This window comes from Agelaius phoeniceus, chromosome 2 (assembly GCF_051311805.1).
Source record: "Agelaius phoeniceus isolate bAgePho1 chromosome 2, bAgePho1.hap1, whole genome shotgun sequence".
NCBI classification, from domain to species: Eukaryota; Metazoa; Chordata; class Aves; order Passeriformes; family Icteridae; genus Agelaius; species Agelaius phoeniceus.
Genome location: NC_135266.1, coordinates 52,442,092 through 52,465,017, shown reverse-complemented (window position 1 = coordinate 52,465,017; position 22,926 = coordinate 52,442,092). Strand labels below are relative to the sequence as shown.

Below are 22,926 nucleotides of genomic sequence, written 5' to 3'. Positions count from 1 at the left end.
ACAGAAACTTTAAATACCTAAACAGTGCTGCAGAAGGGTCAGAGTGGCAATAATAATGTAAAACGGTTTTTCACTCATCCTACTTTGCAATATTTATGAAATTTCTCCCTCATATATATATATGTATTAATACTGGAGATGAAAAAATAGAAAAATAATGAAAACTATTATCCCTTTACAATTTGATTTGTGAAAAAAATCAGCTAAACAAAAATCTCAATAAGGAAATTAAAAATCACAATTATAGTAATATTTAGCTACCAAGATAACACTTGTTTTACACTGAAGCAGTAGAATTATAATATTCATGTTACCTTTCTCAATGTGTATTCTTTTTGTCTCATGTCCCACATCATGACCAGCCAGATCACCCTCCTTAGGTCCAGGCAGGACATTAGGTGACAAACCCATCAGCATTTGGTTCATAGAGAGCCCATTCTGATGGACAGCTGCTAGACACAAGCACAGGCAGAAAGAAATCAGCTGTCATACTAACAATACTCCTTTTTACTTATTTTACATAGTCTTCCTCTTAATTATACAAGAATTCTAACAATCACAAAGTTACTTAATAAATGCTATCAGGATCTACAGAGAGGAAAAGTTTCTTCCTGTCACTTCTACTTTAAAACAATGAATTTTAAAAAGAAAGTTCAGTAACTTTGCATAAAGTTAGAGATTTGCAAATATGTTCTGGCTTATTTAACAAGAATTCTTAAATTTTTAGTTCATTGTACAAAAATGCTTGAGTACAAACATTCCCAATATGCAGTCCCTAATAACTTCCTTAAATGAAGCATTGTGACCTTTCAGGTGATAAACACTCTTTTTCCATGTATTCTGTGCAACAGTAGAATTGCTTATTTGCCCATCAGACAGGTGGAAAAGCCCTGTCCAACAGCTTTCAGAGACTCTCATGAGTCTCAAACACACCTCAGAAACTTAGATAGTTTATATTTCTGTGCTTTTATTCTGGAAAAAAAATTGTCTTTTCAAGATGTTTATGCGATTTTTAGTAATTTTTTTTTAATATGGAACCCATATTCCTGAAATAGTCATCTTTTTCTGGCTGGCACTACAAAATATGTACTTAAGAATCAGGTGTGATGTTAACAAATCAGGACAGAAAATACTACTTAAGGATCCACTACTTAAGGAACTCTGCTATGTTTACATGGAAGAAAAAAATGTGCAAAGGTCCCAATCCTCTCTGTAAACTATAGAGTAAGCTGAACAGTACAATTTCCTTTTTTGTTTAAAAAATGAGCAATTCCTTAGCAAAAACAATAAATATCTCTCAATTTAGATTTTGGGGGTTTCTGATGTTTTGTTGTTTTAGGGTTTTTTTAAGAGAACAATGGAAAAGAGCTTCATCAGTTGTAAACAAATATACTATTCAATCAATTAAGAAAAAAATTTAATTCCACATTTGTGAGGGGTTTTTTCAGATCTTCACATATGAAGTCTGCAGTGGGTTGATCCTAGCTGGACACCACCACATGCCCACCAAAGCCACTCCATCACTCCCCCTCCTCAAATGGACAATGGAAAGAAAATATAATGAAAGGCTTGTGGGTCAAGCCTGGGGAAATAGACAGGTTACAGTATATGGGATGCCAATTTAATCTGCTCTCTGAATTGTCCAAGTGACAAGAAAACAGAATTTTCAGCTTGTCCTAGTCAGGCCTCATTTCTTTTCTTTGGTAAGTCATTTTTCATCACACACTAATGAAAGATCTCTCATCTGAAGGTCAATGAAGAGTCAGCTTCCTGAGTATAGGGAGAGCCTGAAAAGGAGCAGCCTAAAGGACACGTGTTGCATCTAATCAATATGGCCCCCTATTTCATACAGCTATTTCATGGCCTTCAACGTGTGTGCCAAACCCCCCAGTTTCACCTACTGACAAATTCCACTGTGGAAGGATGATTTAAACACATGAAAACCTGCAACAGAGCAGTATTAAAGGGAATGGACAAGTGTAATATGAATTTAAGTACATATCCATAAAACAGTATGCATTTAAAACCTTAATTTCCATTGCTGCACTGCAATATCAGAAAATTCAGAGTCTTTGCCATGAAATTTACATCCTGTATACGGAATTTTGATAAGAATGGCATCACTCTGGGACATCACAGTTTAATTTCACTCTGTCCCCTGTGAACTATGAGGTGATATTCTTTCTATCATATTTCTCACCATTAAAAAAATTTGTATTTAAAAAATTTATAAAGCATGAACATTTTTAATTTATTTAACCCAATTCTTCTCTTTACCAAGCAATTCTACCACATAAAATATTGCTTATAAAGTCAGATTCAATATAGAAATCAAAAACGAGTAACCAGATTAAATAAAATCCAATTTCTTTTAAAAATGTTTACACTATATGTATAGTTCTGAAACTAATCTAGCAAATTGCTTCCCACCTGTAATTCTGTATTTCATTGCTCATATCTTTATGTTTAATATGACATGATGGCAGTTTATATCAGTACCTGTTAATGTAGCATCAGATATTATAGTACTGCAAACTGGGGAACAGAATGTTGGGAGACAGTTATTGCAGCTGAACTTCTGAACATGGGACATATGAGATCTATTTAAGGCGAGGGCACTGTGACCAGAAAAACAAGCTGCACCTCATCAGTTTTAAAGTGGTGAGAAGGAGAAGAATGGGACCTACGGATTCTGTCTGAAGAGCTCTCGGTCCGTGCAGGAGAACTGGACACGCTGCTGCTTCGGTGAGAGGATGGATGGCTGCCAGGTCTGCGGCCCTCTTCAAGAGAAGGAGCAGGAGAAGGGCTGTCTGGAACACGTTCCTAGACCACACAAAAAGCCATTGGGAAAAAATGGCAATGTTAAACCAAGCCTCTGTTTCCAAACATCGCTTCCCTAAACCAAATCTCCCTCCTAAATTACAACCTATTCATTCCCCTGCTGATGTTTGAGGATTTGCAGAGCATTCTCAAAGGAAACTTGGCAACTTTAGGACACTAGTTCTTACATTTCAGCAAGCAATGTAAGCACTGCTCATCCTATTAGGCTTTTAACTTCCTTCTACTTAAAAAAATAAGAGGTTTGTTCACCTTTCTGTTGTTGTTGTTTTGGTTTGGCTTTTTTTGGTTTTTTTCTCTTTTTTAATGGTTTCTTTGTTTATTTTTGTTACTTGTATCATCATGCAGTTGAATTGGAAGCAGACATTTTGGCTTACAGATGTTGGCATTATGGGATGAGGAATTATGTATTTCTGTAAATAAATAAAGACCAGGTAGTGTTGTTTTATCTCATGTTGACTTTTACTTCACATTTTAGTTTCAAAGAAGCTTCTTGAGCAACGAGATCTTATGGAATTGTTATGGATCATAAAGAAACCATAACCTCCTTATAGTACCTATATCAGTCACATGACTGATGTAAGTCCAAATGTCTATTTTTACCATGGAACACAAATTTGGAATGAATCACACTTTTTGGATGAGTGTGGTGATATCACTTAAAAATGGGGAAAACCACCATTCATATTTTTCTATCCAGGGAAAGGCCTGGCATGGTAGCCAGGAGGAGCTATGATACACTTCACGAGGTTCCTTGGTTTTGAAAACCAGAATGTAAGGACTATGATGGTTTGAATTGCATATCTGCTATGTGAGAATTGTTAGTATGTAGCAGACAGATACATCTGATATTTACCCAGAAGTCTGACACAAACAATAATCAAAAGGAGATGAGTGCAGAATAGTTCTTTCTAGAAAATTTGCTGTCTTTGCCTGCAGTTTCCTTTTTACTGCTGAAAGTTTGCAAGACTCATTGCTAAAATATGTCAGAGTGAGGCTGTTTTGGAAAAATAGTGATAAAAATAAATAAATACTATAGGGGAAATCTATTGGAAGGACTGAATATATTATACTAATATATTATATATATATATATTATATATATACTATATTATACTTTTTTTTGCTTGTTTTTCTCCTTTTGATAACTGAAAACTTGACTTATAATGAGAAAAACAATGAGCCCAAACCACCAATCAACAAACAACTGCACACATTCAACTCACTAAAAGCTTTTGGTAATGAAATAATACAATTAGTACATGTTTAATAACACAAAAAAACCTCTTGCTGTTGCAAATGTATTTTCTTGAAAAAAGCAGTACATTCCTCACACAGAAAAGTTCTTTTTGACCAGTCATTATTTTATTATGCACAGTCACTAGATAAATATTTATTTCTCTGAATGCATGCCCAAGAAATTTTGCAACATCCTGAACTAGAGTAATCAATAGATTTGCTCAAGGTAAGTTTCAAAAAAAAATATCTGCTGAACTTGAGATTCTGATTGCAAAGGGATTCAATGAGCATACTGATGGAGTGGGAGGAGATTTTTTAGAGCAATGTTGCAAGACATCTAAGTGGATTCCACTTTAACAGTCTTAGGTTTTTAAGTCAAAAACCTTGATGAGGATAGCTTAACTGCATCATAGCTCTAGGCTTATTATGACTTTGATTGTGTTTATATGCCCATGAACTGGGTATTCAAGAGGAGGATTATAATGCAGATGTTTTCAGAATGTAGAAGATTTATTTCTTTAGATTTAGGAGGATTTAAGCATGCACAGTGTACAGATTTGATATAAATTAGAACACGGTATATTTAATCATTCATTTAAAATATAATTTCACTGTTTGGCATACAATGTATTGTTCTTAGAAGGGTTTCATTAAAATGAAATCCAGTGAGCACATAAGATTTGAATACAGAGCTGCAGAGTAAATTAATTTATTTAAACAGCTTAATTTGTTTATCCTATTTATTTATGTGTGCTTTTACAGCACGTATTATGAGATGGAGCGAGCAAAAGGAATGCACAGGACAACGAAATATAATTACTGTACAAACAAAACAGATAATGAGTTTTATTCTCATATAATATGATATAGACAAAATCCATGAGAAAACTATATATCTTGGCTTTATCAATTCATTTGTAAAATACCCTTTAATTCCAATAAAACATGGAATTGAACTACACAGAAATGCAAAATAAACCAATTTAGTACCTTAACTATTGTTTTATATCCTTGCTTCATAGTTCCACAATCAGCAATCTAGTCTATAGCAATTTTTTGTGTTTAACAAATTCACTGAAATAATAAATGGCAATGCTACTAATAATAAATTGAAATACTCTGTAGTTGTAAAAAAGTCATAGTAATAAACTAACAGTGCTGGAATATCAATATGTCTTCCTTAACAGAGATTTTGTGTAGAAAAGATTAATTTGGTTTGTGGCAAAATATTAACTTTAGACTCCATTTAAAATTTTTTGAAAATGCAGATCAGAGCTACTTTGCCACTTCTAAAGCATGCCACTTTAGCACAAATTACTTTACAAGAAACAGCAAAGAAATAGAACTTACTGACTTAAAATCCTAGCAACAGATATCACCTAGGATTCTATCCACTGCCCAATATTTTTCCTAAAACTTGCCTACTCACAGAGGCAGATATTTCTGGAGAATCTGGTGTATAACCCTCTCTCACTACTTTTTTCCTCCATTTTTTGCTTCCCTATTTCTTTCTACAGATAGTCACTGGTAAAAAGTAGTGTTAACAATTTAGGTAATACGCAGGAATTTAGCATCTGGTTCACCAACGTTTCAGGATTGTTAAGACTCTCAGTTAGGTATCAGAGGCTTTACTAAGCAGTGGACAACAAACTCTCAGGGGCCAAATTTGAAGCATTCCTTATCTTGGGGTGCCCTTCACAACTTGATCCAAATCATGAATTCTAAGCATTTAAGAATCTGGCATTTACCTCCTCCAAAAATGTTCCTACCACAAAGAAATTTTCACTCTAGGGAGCTCTAACACCCTTTCTTGTACTCTTATTCCAGTGACAAGCTACACTCCCTCAATATCAAGTCCATTTCATAAATAACAGGCTTGTTCCTGTGACACTGGGTATTTTATTTTATGCTGTAAGAAAACAGGTAAAAGATTTCAGTATCAGAGATTTTAACACGAGACGGAGGTTATCTCTAGAATTGAAATCACCCCAGTTTTGTTCCAGAATGCTACAAAACATTCACAAAATCACACTGTCCTGGTCTCTTTAAGTAAAACAGGAGAGTTTTTATGTATTTATCAAATTTTTTTCTAAATTTCTCAAATAGGCAAATACTGCAAAATCTTATTCTGAAAGTTATTTTTAAGTAACTTTTTAAAGAATAATTATCTTAATATGTCAGTAATGTTATTCAGAAGGCCAGAAATACTTTCATCCCTATATCACATCTTTGTCCATATATGAGGTCACAAAGTTAGTTACAAAATATTAATTTATTTTTTTGCCTATTTTATTTCTGCTTCAGCAGCATGTTTTCACTCTTTGAAAACTGCTTCATTACAAAAAGCCTTCCTCAAAATATATCAAAACACAAAGCTGATGAAGTTTAGCTCCTGTATCACTATTGAAGACATTTCAGGTACTAGATGTAGGAATAATCCTTCTGCTCCTAAGAGGACAGAAAAGTAAGTGGTCTCTTCTAGGTTGTCACCACCTCAGTTTTCACACAAATATTCTTTATTCTTTGCCATTCTTGTTCCTTAATAACAAAATTGTTGACCATTTCCGACAAACTTTGAATAAATGTTCTTGCAATAACCAAACCAGATTTGCATGCACAGTCTTCACCTGGCTATTTCTCTCCTACAGGTATTTAGTCTTGGCCTTTTACTATGTTCTAGTTTACTTTGCCATAAGACTAATCTCTTGGGTTTAGTTATCCTTTAATTTAAGTCATGGAATGAGCTCTAGACACACAATTAAGTCTTGCTCTAAAGGTATATAAATTTTTAACTATTCAGTTGTCTTGCTCCTCTTCAGTATTGAACAAACTTCTTTAAGAATGTTTGTGCTTTAAGTCACTGAAGTGCAAGAATAAAGTAACTTATTTTCAAGGTCATACTTTTCATAGTTAAGTAACTTTTGGAATTGTTTAGGTTGGAAGAGATGTTTAAAGGCCATCTAGTTTCAACCCACCTGTCAGGCAGGAACACTGTCCACTAGAGGAGGTTGCTCAGAGCCCCATTCAGCCTGGCCTTGAACACTGCCAGGTATGGGGCAACCACAGTGTCCCTGGACAGGCTAACTGCATGCTAGGGAAAGTATAAATGTCACAAACTGTTTTACATAGTCGTGATAATAATACTCAGCATCAGCATCATCTTTTTATCAGGAGTGTGAGAGACTGACTGGTTAAAGACCCAAACAGTGGCCCACCTGGCACAGCACACACTCACCACTGAAGGCTACAGCTGGGTGTTGAAAAAGATGAGGAAGGAGGCTGGTAAGATGCAAATCCTGTCAATATGCCAGTGGGCTAGTGCTTTTATCATGTCTATGCCCTTTTCATAATGGCTCAGGCATGAAAACTCTCCTCTGGGAAAGTAGTGGGACATTCACACATAGTCTGAAAGACTTCACCCCTTCTGATGGGCCATAATTGACTCAATTGTGCTGACAGGAGAGGCAGCTGTGGCATCCCCAGAGGTGTCATGGATCATGAAAGGCTCCTGAAGTGTCCTGTGATCCACAGCCTTACACCATTCACTGTCAAACTCCCTACCTCAGGAGAGGAACCTGGGCATTCCCACCCAAACCTAAGCATATATAACCGTGGAACTTTGGTGTTTTGTGAGCTTTTCCTATTCCTGACAGATCAAGACAGCCACAAACACTTCAGCCAACAGATATTGAAATTGCAAAAGTCAAGTCTTGTTGTGAGGTCCATGGGTGGTGATATCTTTCTAATCCTTTCCATTTTTTTAAAGTGTTATTTTCATGTTTTTATATTGCTATATTACTACATATAATAATAACCTAAATGGCTACACGTGTGCTCCCCCATTGCAACCAAACTGTTCTAAAATAAACCCTCCAAACCCTCCTTTAAAGTATTTAAGAACATGGATTTGTGTCATTTCATACGACATTTAGTGTGGTTTTGCCCCAAGGAATCTATCAATAAGAACCTGCGTTACCCTCACCTTTTGGGGTGGGTTGTAACAAGGAATAGTTTATATTATTTCCAACCTTTGTGGGAAGACACCTGTCTTCCAAGCCTTTTTGGTGGTAGAGTTATAAAAATTGCTTTTAAAAGTGATCAAAACACAGATTTCTTTCTTCAGCTCCTGACTGACTTATTTTGAACTTGTGTGAGATGTATTCCAGGAATAACTTTCTTGTAAAATGTCACATTTAATTTGACATTGCTTTAGCTGAATAAGTGTAAGAAATTAGTTACTTGAGTATCTTTTGTATTTTCTGCAAAAAGAACATTTTTACAGTTTTACTTTTTCATTCCATTTTAGTCAAGACACTATGGTGCTCTAAATGAATATTTAGACTCAGGAAGTGCAAAATTAAATGGACTAATAGTTAGTTATTTCCTAACTTCCTCAGTCACTTCTAGATGAGTGTTATCAAACTGACTGAATGCTAAAAAATTTCATTTTTATTTCCTTATCTGCATACTATCTGGCCTGCCAAAGATCTCGCTAACTTCACACTGATGCACATGACATCCTTCTCATCTTGTTCTTACAGATCCACTTCTAATCCCAATCAAAATTCAGGAGTTCTAATATTTTGTATTGTCATTAACTGCACTATTATTTTAAATCTCAGATGTCTTACGAAGAAGAGAATCCATGATGTTTACATCACATGTTTTCTCTCTCTGTGAATACCTTGAACTTATTTATCTTTTGGACCAACTGAAGTTGATTTCTATTATATTTTTTACTTCTGCAATTTTTCATTGTACCTACTTTGCTGTTCCCATCACAAGAATACTGACAACTGGAAGCATAAAATGAAGAAAGAGATCAACTGAAAATAAAACTGAATTGGCTTGATTTTTAGTGTCCCGTTTTTCACATGTATTATTACAGCAGAAGTTAACTGACAAAAAGCCAAATAGGAGACTTCCAAGTAATCCTTTAACAGTACTTCCCCAACAAAAGATCTAATCCTTGGAAATCATGGCAGTACATAAAGCACAATGACCTAGTCAGGAAGTGGGTGTCAATGGATAGGGCCATTACAGAGATTACAAAAACAAGCAAGCAAACAAAGTTGATCCCTATCAATAGAAGAAAGAGCTTGGTTTTACCTTCACAATGAAAATTTCTTCTAACAACAAAATATCCTTCTAAGGTATACAAAAAAACTCCATGCAATATGCAAATATATAGACATGCAAGAAACTCTGTTCCAATCAAATTAGTAACTCCTTATTGGCAAGCTGGACACACTTTTTGATTTTTTTAAGGTTTTTTTCTCCTCTTCTGAAAACCTAGCCTTACTTGCAAAGTAAGCTTAAGAAGCATCACTCGGAATTCACCCTTCAAAGTAAATCCAAACCACACATGTATTATTGTCTAGAAGTCAGCAATATCAATCTCATCCCTTGTACCTGGCCCCATGGTCATTTTGCATCAAGTCAATCTCACACTACATACATAGCTCCCTGTTACACACGAGAACATGCAAATTTCCTAACATAAAGTTTGTACTACTTTCTATGTGTCATGTGTAGATACATATTTTACATGCCACGAGTTAATTCATATGAGCATATGGCTGCTATTAGCTTCAAACTGCACCTCAGAAACATGCATGATAAAAGAACCATAGGATCCTCTATTATTAAAAAAAACAAAACCCATGATTCCAAGTTACAGCCTGCCATATTTAGTTAGCATCCTCTAAGGTCATTATATAAAAAGTGCATTAAAAGCTAAAACAAATAATATTAATCATATAGATAGAACTAATTAATGAGGTGGAACATCGTGTCCTCTAATATAAAGATAGTTAAGCCATAATCAAGAAGGTCAACTATACTTTGACCTAAGATCTACTCATTCTAAATGAAAAAAAAAAAAGAAGTGTGCATATACACAAGTTATTCTAACGCAGAGATTTTCTTCTCTGTTATGTTCAAGTTCCTACAAATTAGATATCATATTTTCTGCAGCTACGATAAAATTAAGTGTTATTTGAATTACATTATACTTAAAAATTCATTAGTATATTCTAATTTTTGTGTTTGCTTTCTTAACATGTAAAAGCAGTTGTCTTAGGAGCTGATAGTCCTATTTTTATTCTAAAATATTTATTGTAATAAAATTACATTTTATTATTTAAATGCTCTAAATCAAATTTCTCATTACATAAAGAAGAAAACTTGATCATACTTCACATATCAGATAAAGAGGAAATTAAAGTAGCTTCCCTCTTGCACTTTTATACACTCAAGGAAAGCACTTTAAGGTAATGTTAAAATTTCTATTTTGAATGCACTATGCACTAATGTCTCTAAAAATAGTAGGTTATCTGAAAAGTCAGGTGTTTTTCAGGTTAGGCATACAAAAAGGGTTTTTCTGCCAGTTTGGAACACAATCAAATTTGTTCTCATTCCCCATCTGTAAAAGGTGTACAGCATATCCAGCTTCACAGGAATGCTCTCACTGCCTGCACAATGCTTTTCCTGTAAGACACAGAAGCGTCCATAGAAAACTTTTGCCTTCAACACAGGATTCAAGATTCAGATCAGCAAAGTGAACTTGCTCTTTTTCCTCTTAGAGCCTGTTTCCTTTCAGGTATGCTCTCTGGACTTGCTCACCACCAGTCTGACATGAGACATTAAAATGTCCTCTGTTTATCCATTTCTGTATGGCAGAGATGTATTTCTTCTCTTTGGCTATTATTTGGACTTTTTGGGAAAAAAAACCCACAGAAACACATGAGTCTGAGCTGCAAGGGTCCCAGAAGGACCATCAAGTCCAGGTCTTGAGTGAATGGCCCATATGGGGATTGAATCCATGACCTGGGTGTAATTAGCACCAGGCTCTGACCAACTGACCTTCTATTATAGGCAAAAAAGACAGGAACATTAAATTACATCAACAGGAACACACATATTGCCAATGAAAAATGAAAAAGTGAATGAATTCCAAAATTAAATTTTATGTCAGAATAGTCCTATAAACAGAGTTATTCTAAAAAATAAAATTTGTCAGCAGCTACTTTTGTTAAATAAGTTAACAGTAAATTTCTGCTATTGGATCACAGGAATATATTTATCTATATGTAGATAGATTTAAAAAAAGGTAAAAAATAGTGTAACACAACCAGTGCTATGATAGATGTGAGGAAATTAGAAAAATTTAGTCTGATATATCCATTACATAGTGGAAAACTACAGTGCCAGTGGTTTCTTCACTTTTTCAGCTGGACATATTGGTTTCTTCTGTTTTATTCTTAATTCGTTCTATAAGTATTAGTAACATATAGATAAATAGCAATTTTTGATTCCGGCATGCTGCTGCTCTGTTCTAACGTTTACAATGTAATTTCAAGTTGCTATTATTATAAGGCATGTCCTTTATATTTTCATATATCTTTCTGCTGAGTGAAAAAAAAATTGATGTAGTGAAACTGCTAACAAGCTGAGCCTTTGAAACCATGGGCAGGTGATGAAAGCCACTTCATGTCTAAAGCATCCCCAGGTCACAGCTGTCACACTCACTGCAATTCATTGTTGTCACAATCTGCTGTCCCTGCTTGTTGTTGCTCTCCTCTTGTTCATCCAACTCATATATCTAAACATTCCATTACAAAAAGACATCTAATGCTCGTCTCATGTTCGAAAGGGCACAACACTCTTCTGAAATATAATTCTGAAGATTTTAGGGCTCAGAGTTCACTGCCAAATCTAAGGTGTTGCTTTGTAAGGCTTCCCTGGTAATTTTGTCTTTGTCTCATCTCCTGAATGCAGCAGGATAAAATGTTTAGTTAGTACATGATCTCAGCTTTATTCCAACATCTTATCATGAAGAAATGAAATATTGCCCAGTAATAGAAAGGCATTTGAAGCTTTGTGAGTTTAAAGATAACAGCGCTAGCTGTGAAGTCAGTGAATTGGAGGGAAAGGTCAGCAAGCCATCTATGGTGGCACTGTTCACAAAGGCAATCCTTCTATCCAATGAACCTGGTTGTTCATAATCTGAAGACTTTGATTTTCTAAGACTTAATTTTGTTCTTTGTTACTTAATTAGATATGGTTACTATTGATTTACTTTTCAGAGTCAAAATTTCTCACAGGCCTTCTAACTTTCAAGCAGACTTTACACTGGCAAACATGCTATACTCTAATTTCAAATCTATGCTGTTGTTTCAGGTTACAACTACAAACTCTGAGATGAGTAATTCAAAAACTTTTCAATTTGTGGAAACATTGACACTAAGGAGAAAATACTTCAGTAAAATTAGGGTTAAAAATGAGTAAAACCATAGTGAAAACAAAGCCAAGATGTCTGAAAATAATTGCAATAAAAAAACTGGAAGCTATAATTCTAATAACAAACAGTTTCATGAAAGAGAGCAACTGCACTATTTATCCATTCCTGTAAAAATAAAGAAAAAGGAGGTTTGACCTTCTCACTTACATTTATTCTTGAAGATATTTATTTTGATTGTAGTATAAGTTATTATTCATAAACATTACACTGCCAGCACAAGGTTCAAGAAGTATGCTGATTACAGTTGCCTGCTCAACTACTCGGTGCATATAACTCAGTGGACATTAAAATCACAGCCTCTGACTATGCCTAGAGAAGAACAGGTAAATTGCCAGTGACATTATGTCCATCCCCATGGGAAGAAAATCACCTAATAATGACCTCATGCTTTTAAGTTTGTGGGGTTTATGTTTCAATCCTGTTCAGTATTAAAAAATAGGAACATAATTACTTATCTGTGCTACCTCTATCCACATGACCATATCCCTCTGCAATAGATAATAACAGAGGATATAAATCTAGACATACGTTGTACCACAATGGGGCTGAAGGAATGAGTAGGAAACAGTAAGTTCCTTAACCCTTATGGTACTGCTGAAATAACTATGTGCAGCAAGATCTTACATTTAGAAGTGAGTTTTGAGGGACAAGTAAAAACTTGTGTTTATGGATTCACCTGTAGTAGAAATTAATTGTGAGCAATAACTTACAGGCCTTGACTGAAGAAGTCATGACAGTGCTTAGGTAATGTGATGTTCTACATAAAAGACCTAAAATCCTTAACTTATAGTGCAAAGTTCAGAAGAAATCTGTATTTTGTGCACATCCTCGTATGTGCACATTTTTCTAAAGAGAACTTAGGTTAATTTGGTCATTTAAAAACATTTCATTGAAATCCACATATTTTTATATTACAGTTATGTGCAAACCAGATGGGAACATGAAACCTGGTTTGTCAAATAACTTGCACAGGATGTTATGCCAGGAGTTATGCAAAAGTTGGCAGCTACAATGAATATTTAATTAGTATGGATATGAGAGCTGAATTTTCAAAAATGACATTGATACATACTGTAGATTATTAATACAAACAAATGCTCAAATAAGCAAACTTTTGGAAAGAAATTATGATTTTCCAGTTATAACACGTTGTTGGAATGTTTCAGAGAGCCTAAATTGCTAGGTACTTTGAAGGTCTTCACCTAGATTATAAGGAATCTATCACTGCTAAAGGAAACAGAGTTACAAAAATGGACTTGTTAAGAATTAAACAACCCCCAGGATAAGGAAAATTTTCTGGTATGGGACTGCCTACAGTTACAATAATACACAAAATTATATGGTGACAGTATGTCCCTTTCAGAGTCCAATAGTTTTAAACCTACTAGACAAGTTTAGATCACATGAGCCAAAAGTACTTCTCATTTAAGTGTTTCCTGGGTCCAGCAATGTTCCCATAATGGGGTTAGATCTGTCAACAGAGCAGGCCCTGCTTTCCACAAAAGGAAACCATTTTTACATGGCCTATGAGATATGTTGTACTCAAATGTACCTGACTGGTAACTGGAGACAAAGATAGTGGTCACACTGCAATATGCTCCCACAGACATATTTAAATGTAGGCCATGGTAACTTAAGCAGCTTTAATAGCTACAACTAACTTGTAAACTACCTTTACAAGATAGAAGTCAGCTTGTTAAAGTTTAGAAACAGAAGGTTACCAATGCTCATGAAGGTCAAATTTTATACTCTTACATATGAAATAAAATAGCTCATAGAAAATGAAAGGAGGGAAAATATCATGAAAACAGTGAAAATAAAGTTTTGTTGGCACAGTAATTAATATGTCAGGTGTCATTTAACATGTGCTCCATCTCAATCTTCATTTTTTAGATCCCCAGTAGGACTGGTGGCCACAGTTCCAATTAAGAAAATAAATTTAGAATGAAATAAAGCACCATGTGTTTTCCAGAAAATATTAGTATCATATAACTCTTACTAAATACCAATCAAGTAAAAATAGGAAAATAGAGTTGCAAAAATCATCATGCAATCAGTTAGTTAGCAGCAGAGTGCTTATATCCCCAACACAGGGGCAAGATGGAAACCAGGGCAGGATCTAGCCTTGTTGGCATACTACCTAAATAAGTAATTCTTTTCAAACCAGTATCTTAACTCCTCATGTCAACAAAGGTGAGAAAGGGATGCCACTGAAGGCCTCCAAAGGAGATCCTAGATTTAGAGGTATAGGTGACTAAATTAGGCCATCAGATCATATTTTTCTAGATCAATAAAAACATAGATTTGTTGACTTTTAACTGAACAGTTCTTTGCGGTTCTGTGCTTTTTAGGTTAAAGAAGAAAGGTGCACCAGTATGTTGAATGTCTTAATAAAGTCAGACCTCTTCACTCTACTTAAATCATTATGAACTTCAGAACTTTTGTAACTCCTGATTTGAAGGTCCGAGAGATTCTAAGTTTACCTAATTTTTGTCAAAGAAATTGCATGAATGGATCGATTTCCAATATAGCTCTGAAAAACTACATAAACTTGCTTTTGCGTGGCTATTTCTAAGATACATTAGATAAAAGAACAAAAGTTTGTGTACTTTCTCTTTCTCATTTGTTAGACCTAAAGAAGGATAAGAGGCAAAATGTAGATATCTAAATAAAGATCAAGTCATAATTACCTAATGCTAACAGGGAAGTGTCTTTTAAAATGAAATGCTTTAAAATGAAAACAGATCACCTTCAGTAAAAAGAAGAAAAAATTCCATGCCTCTAGTAAATGCCTCTATAACCAGATTAATTTAATTAAAGGCCCCAAACAAAACCTAAAACAGGTAGACAAGTTCAGATATCAGATATTTTTGAGATATCCCTATAATACTACACTTCCAGCCTGCAGATTACTGGGACTGTTCTGCGCTACTTCATTCTAATTTGTTTTGGGATTTGGCAAATTTAGTTTCTGCACAGGTAAAGTATCAAACTTTCAGCCTTTTTCAAATAACTTAGAGCATTTCAGTTCAAATGCTTAGGTTTAAAAATTGGAAGAACAATCTCTTCTAATTTAAGAGTAATTTTTTCCATGATATCTCAAGAAACATTAGAGTACAGACTATGAGATACAAGAAAAAGACAAAGCTGTGTATGAAGATGCTTCAATTTGAGCATTGCTTTAATACTGATTTAGAGAGAAGGAGGGAAACTGAGTTGCTAACAGTGGCCACTGGTATCCTGTTGTGCTCTCAGTCATCACACCTAGTTTTCTTGTATTTACTCACTTCATGACTTACCTTAGAACATTTGACACCTACACAATACACCTTTATAATATTTATGCTGGCTGCGAGCGGGCTACGATTTGGTGCCTTTTGGTTTGGTTTGGGTTCATTTTGGTCTGTTCTAGAGTTACCTTGATAACAGATGTCTCCACTCTGGAGGGAGGGCTCTGCACTTGTGCTGCTGCTGCCATGTTGGCGATGGTGCTGAGGTGGTTCATCTGGCTCATTGCCATCGTGACAGAGGCTGGAGGTAGGCTCACGGGAATCAGCGGGTGGGGCATCATCATAAAAGGAAGTTCCAACCCTGTTGGGGGGAAAAACAGGGAAATAGGTTTATGCATCTTTTCTTAAGCACTGTCTTCTTTTTCTCCTGATGGACAGCATTCAAGTGACAGGTGACAAGATGGTTCACATTGCAGGAAAAAGCAGCTCTATGTCAGTTCTCCTCTGAGAGATGCAGGGGTGAATCACTAGCAACCATGGAGAGTTTCTAGCCACAAGGAGAGGCTATTAGACCTCTTAGTTTGTTTATATCTGTGTAATGTATGATATCATTGCTAAGCCATGGCTATTTATTATAGTTTTTGATATCTGCTGTAAGGTGCCTTAGTAGTGCTTCATTATGCCACTGATGCACAAGTTAGCAGTTATTTTAAGTATCAATTTTATTGCATACGTATTTGTTCTTTACTGTCTCCACTTCCCCTGCTTAATACTCTAAGGGAAGTAGTCCAGAATTCCGCACATCCTTGATTTTTTCATTGCCTATTTATAAACACCAAAAAAAAGAGACAGGAACTAGAAAACTGCTGATGTTAGTGCTGAAAGATGTCAACCCGTACCATTTGGCAGAAGGTGGTTCTGTTGAAGAGGGTTGAGAGGATGGCTAACTGGAACATTATGCTGTCCAGGCAAGTTGGGGTGGTTAACAGAGGCCTGTGATCCTTGGGTGGGGGGAGACTGAAGTTTTTCTTTATCCCAAGAACCATCACTGCTGCCTGTGGGGAATGAATATATATTATTTGGATGAATGAAGACTCCAAATTTTCAATTTCTGAATTTGGAAGCAAGGCCAACATTCTAACCTTTTTTGCAGGTGGAAATTTTTTTTTTTATTTTCTTTTTAATAAGTGGGTTGGGGGAAGGAATTTAGGGTTGGGACTTTTTCCCACCCTCTGAAAAAAAGAATATTTTTAAATTAAGAGTTAGCACTTAGAAAATAAATATATATATGGCATTTTTTAATATGTGAGAGAATATTTTTGCCTGCAAAATGTCTAACAAAAATATGGCCTGTTATGTCAATTAAAATTTAAACTACCGTTATATCGTGTCCTGTATTTGTGAATAAATAAACATTCTTTGGAGTAATTAAAAAATTAATTTATTGAGGGCACCAACATGCATGCATATATGCTCAGCTGATGATTCTATTTTGTATATTAAATTTTTATTTCATACTATTAATATAAATGTTAGGGATTACATTGATTCTTCAGTCTTCTGGTAGTGGAACAGACTAACAGCAAAGAAGAATGGGGACAAACAAGTATTGAGATGAGAAATAATTCATTTCTTTGAGAAACACCCTTTTTCACTATTGCAGACTTCCTCATAAAAAGTAACCATAGAATTAAATAAGATACAATTAAAGGACAATACGATACAGTCTGTATAAAGGACAATAATAATTAATATCTCATTATAAATTTGTCTATTTCTGTGCAATGAAAAGGTTAAGATCTTCCAACCTGACAAACTGTGTTATTCTTGGTGTGTACTTACTTATAATCCTGAGATTGAGTGTATATATGTTTATGCATACACAGTAATCTATACACTCACTGTATGAGTTTATTTACCATACACAATCAATAAACAATGTTTGAATCTATTAATAAATATGGATATATGCATGCATTCTCAGCAGTATTAATATACCCATCAGCAATATATGATTGCTTCCTTTTTTATGTAGAGCACAATTTCAACCTCCTGACTTTGAAAATGTCTACTCTTTTCATGGGAGCATGTCTTGATAGGGACTTTAGGAAGACATAAGTCAAGATGTATTCGATCTATGCTCAGTTTCTATTTAGCATTATGGATTATAGCAAAGTACATCTTTCTGAATGTTTTGCTACATATATCCTACTCTTTAATGAACAGCAGAGCCTGAAAAACAACAGGAACGGCACCACCTCCTTCTTACTTCAGTAGAGAGGGGATAAGCCTATTAGTTTTGACATATTTTAACATCGTTTTCATTGGATGACAAAAGAACAGAAGTTGGTAGAATTCCAATTTAATTTCTCTAGATCTATTAAAAACCTGATTGTAAAAGCTGTACAACATAGTTTATAATGAAAAATACTCCATTATTGCCATGATTTTCTTTCCCTAGTTACTTCAGGAAGACAGTTAAGGCTCAATATAAATTCTAACTCATTAGCTCAATACTGTCTCAATCCCAGTGTAAATTGTTCAGAAGTAGGTAATGAAAATTCAGTCCAAAGTCTCCTGCAATGAAACAAAGCAATTTTATGAAACAGTGAAAAGAATCAATTATATTAGATACTTTTATTATTTTACAAGAAATTTTCATAACCTTTATGCAGTGAACACACTTGAGATGGTAAATCCTTATTCAAATCTCATGACCTCTGACAAGTGAACATACTTTCTTATATTTTGAGAACTAAGATTCTCTCAAAAAGCCTTAACACATTTAAATACATAGTAAAGCAGCTAAATCTTATCTGGAAAAATATTTATTTTCCTTTTAATTTCACATTCTCTAATTTTCTGCTTTTTACCACTGCAGTGTACATATTTTGCTCCTTAACATCCAGGCCTACCCCACCCTCCTGTTTTGCTTATCCCTTCTGAAGAGTTTATAGCAATCCATTGCAGCACTCTCTTGTGGAAGTCATCCCACCATGTCTCTGTGCTGGCAACTCTGCCACAGTTTTCCTGCTGCACAATGGGTTTCAGCTCTTCCTGTTTGGTGGCCATGCTGTGGGCATTGCTCTAGAAGCATTTCAGCTGGCCTATTGATCCCACCACCTTTTTGGGGGAGACAAGTAATTCCTACATGACTATTCTTAGTTTCTTCTGCAATTTCTAACACATCAATAAACCACTTTGCAGTCTTTGCCACCACATGGCTCTCCATCCTCCACCTCCAGCGAGATGGTAGAGCAAAGTACCTTGCTAAAACACTGTCCTTCAAACACTACTGTGCCTTTTCCAGACATCTCTAATGAGCTTGATTTTCCCCCATTAAATCTAGGTTAAATCTCTTTCAATGAGCCCTACTAATTCCTGTTTCCCCTTTGAGCCAGGTGTAACATCTCTTTTATATAAATGAATACAAATAATACATAAATATATATTAGTAATTATATGAATATTTGTTAGCATTATAAGGAAGATGTTTGCATTTTATACAGCTGCTGAATTGCCAGTAATGAGATATTTTCATTATTTTTATCAGCAAGATCTACAGTGCAGTTAATTTTATCCTGATGTTTGACAGGGGGATGGAGTCAATTCTTCTGTGACCCTTCCTAACCTGGTCACAGAATTTTGCGAGGTCAGTTATAGTTTGCCAATTATGGCTCTGCTTGTGTGGCTCAGAAATTAGAGCTTTTCTAAATCAGTAGCTTTTCTGCCTCAAAATTACAGTGTCTGCTGTTTTAGCGTGATATTGAACCCAATAATAATTTGGAAGAGAGAAGACAAGTTTCAGAGAGCCACAGTATCAAGGCTAGCAGTTAGTGACAGTGTCCTTAATACTTGTACTCTGAAATCATCTGTTAAGATCTGCTTATATGGAAAATGATTTATAGACTCCATAGAATTCAATACATAACATTAGAAACCCCTTTCAAACTTCTGACTGTCGAGTTCCTGAACACTTTAAGTGAACAGACACAGATACAAAAAGTCTTGTCCATTCACTGCATTTTTCTTATGCTAGTTAAACAGAACAATTTTCCTCTTAGAGGAAACAGTTATTTTCATTAATGTCAAAGCAAAGCAAGTGTTATTCTTTAGACACTATTCACTGTCTGCACAACAAAGTGCAGGCTACCAGTTCTGTCACCTTTTACATTTGGTTTTGATTTAATGCATACAGTGGTTTCAAAGAGTATTAAAAATCTGTTGCCTTCTTCCTCTTCACTTGTTGCCCTGCTGGAGGCTTATGTTTTTCCAGTTTCCATCAGTGGTTGTCAAGTCTTTGTAATAGGATTAAAAGCTTGGACACCTGATATCCCTGGGTGCTGCAGTTCACCCTCATAAAAGCTGTTTGCTTTAAATTGAGAGAAAATCAGTTTTTAGTGGCATAATTAATTAAATTATGCAAAGTGTTCCAGATTCAGCATAACACTTTCTGAAGCAGCAATTGGAAGCTCTACATTGCATTCAAACAGCATTTCAATTGACGCTGCACTAGGCTGACCATAGAGTACCATTTTCAAGGCTTTCAAGCACAAGGGATCCAATTTTGAAATGCAAATGCTTAATGTTGAGTGCTCAAACCCCATATATATGTACTTGAATAGGCAATTTGGTAGCCAACTACATATTTCATACGTGATAGTGCTAATACAGGCACTCAAAAAATTGAAATGAAGTTTCCAAATGTAAGTACACGTGCTTAAAAACCAGGCTCAGATGATCCCACATTTTCTCATGATGGACAACTCGATGGAACAAGTATGACAATACTTTTTCACCATTTAAAAGGCATAGTACAGAATCCATTGCTTTCCTCGTCACCAATATTTCAGCACGTATTTTCCATAATGTGAGTTACCTTCTCCCATAATCAGCAGTTACACAACAAACCATTATTTGTACACTGAAGTGGGTCTGTAAAAGCCTGATGCCTGGATTATTTGTATTCATTAGTAGCACAATTAGGTAGCTAAGGATGGTAATAATAAATTGAAACAATTCTGGACTAGAAGGTAATGCAGCCAAGAAAAAGAAAATGAAGCAGAAAACTAGTGTACAATGTCAGCCTCACAAACAAACGCTGATCTAAATGTACCAGGTTTGTTTTTATAATCATTCCTCTTATTTGCAGACTCCTTTTCCTTTTTTCATTCTGACCCCATTAGGATGCAGTTTGTTTAAATTTCTGTTTCCACAATGTGAGCTGAACAGTTTAGTTCCTGTGATAGTCAACAGGGATCCAGCCAAAAGGTTCTGGAGAGCTGCTGAGCTCACTCTGTGGGAGACAGGCCTATCTTTGGTCAGCTGAATCTGCATCTGGTGCTTCCAAAGACTACAGTGACCCTTCTCCCAGACTCAGTTCAAGGGCCTGAACACACAACTCCTGAGATGGCCAAAATTGAATTTGAATCATGTCTTGTAGGGTTGGTGAGTACCACACAGCACCTGCAGGAGACCCCAAGGCTATCTGGAGGTGTAGATCAGGCAGGATGCTTGAGGGTATCTCAGGCAGTAGCATATATCTATGCCTAGGCAACCAAGCCAAACTTTTTTGATTACAGGTGGTTTTTCGAAATTAAAATTAGGCTATCCGTCAGGCCCTTGGGTCTTCCCCTTCCTTTCATGTGGAAAACTTGATATTTTATGGAATTATATAGAATAATTCAAGCATGTCTTTAGGCAAGTGAACCCCAGCACTGGCTCAGGAATAGTTTCAGGTATCATTATATACACAAGCAGAATCACATAGCAAAAACACAAAAGAGTCTGACTTCCCACTAACAACTCAAACCAGCTTTTTTTTTTTTGGTGTGCTACTGATCCTTTTAGTCTCATAATCTTTCTGTTATCTTCTGTGTTTGCTGAAACAATTTGTATCTCAGCAACAATTACCAAACAAAGCATCGGTATCAGCTGTGTTGGCTCATTTTTCTGAAGTGGACTATTCACGATCCGGGCTATTTATGTTCACTGGAAAATATGCATAATCAGTGTGCTAAAAATTGGTAATCTTAGCCTCCTGACAGTGAGGAAACCATTTTGTAAACTGCCCAAATCAAGTGCTGCTGCTTTAGTCTTTGAATTGTTATAAATTTGTGATTTGATTTCTATAGAATTCAGTTTTCTAAAATCAGATGTACAATTTTTCTGCAATACACAAGTGCTGTGCGACTGTATAAAAGACACATGCCTCCAGACAAAGGCATTTTTATGAGGTCTCTATGTTACTGTTACATCATTAAAGGGAAAAAAAAAACTTTGCCATTTGTAAACAGTATCTGTCTAATATTTTTGATACTTGCATTTCTACCTCTTCTGGGAGCACAAAGTGATCAGGAGAGAAAGTACTACAACATGGAAAAATAATTTCCCAAGTCTTCTCTGTAACCCTTTGTATTTGGCTTTACATAATGATTTTTCTTTTCTTTTTTACCCCCTCACAAAGTTTTGCATTGTTTTGGGAGTTTTTGGTTATAAAATCATGCTTATGCTCTTAAATAGGCTATGAGCAATGTGGGCTCCTAATTAAAAGTGTTCATAATTTTCTCTAAAATAGTAGGCTGATGGGTCTGGTATTTGTAGTTCTGCTATTATCATGACAGATTATATACAGGTGCAGTAGCAAATTAAAGAAAAAACCACACACACACGAAAAACCCCTATCCTTTGATAAACATTTTCCTACAGAAATATATAAAGGAAAAGCCAAAAGAACCTTTGGAATTACATACTGTTTATTCTTTGCTGACAAAAGTAGTAATCTGAAAAACAGTTAGTAGCCTCAATCATGTAGACTGCTTCATTCAATGTTCTAATTTTATTGCATGCTTGTTTTGTAGCAATGGCAAAGAAATTACAACTGCACTTTGCACCACAAGCCAAATTTTTACCCACTTTACTTTTCCCATATTTATGTTCTGATAATAAAAACTGTAGTAGAAATTGTTAATTCCAGGAAATAAGATTGAATTCTAAATGCTGAATACCAGAGTATAGGTTTAATCATTAATCAGGAAATACTGAATTTATATAAATTAATAAGTGAAAGAATTTTTTTACAGTTACAATGAATCTCATAGAATATAGATATTTTATACTAATCTTTCATTATTTCACCAAAAAAGATTAACACAGGAAAAGCTTTTTAAAATTCAATTTAATGAATAATGAAACTGTCCAAGACAACTGAAAGCTCAGCAACTCAGTTACAGGCTGTGTGACATTTACCTAAAAATAGATTTTCCATTTGTCTCCTCTTACTAATACCTAACTTGAGCTAATTTCATAGATAAAAAC

The 22,926-nt window shown here is 35.2% G+C and overlaps 1 protein-coding gene across 6 annotated transcripts in view; it reads right to left on the bottom strand.

Annotated features, from left to right (window-relative positions):
* The window catches only part of DACH1 (dachshund family transcription factor 1), a 352,148-nt gene that overhangs the window by 101,861 nt on the left and 227,361 nt on the right, over positions 1–22,926 (bottom strand). For 2 of the 6 annotated variants that reach the window (XM_077173622.1, XM_077173620.1), the window contains exons 4-7: positions 16,509–16,664; positions 15,798–15,970; positions 2,688–2,823; positions 315–452 (exon numbers count right to left, since the gene is read on the bottom strand). In XM_077173622.1, the coding sequence (XP_077029737.1) occupies positions 315–452; positions 2,688–2,823; positions 15,798–15,970; positions 16,509–16,664 (603 nt within the window). The remainder of the gene's footprint in view (positions 1–314; positions 453–2,687; positions 2,824–15,797; positions 15,971–16,508; positions 16,665–22,926) is intronic. The other 4 variants (XM_077173626.1, XM_077173625.1, XM_077173621.1 and 1 more) reach the window with 3 other exon arrangements.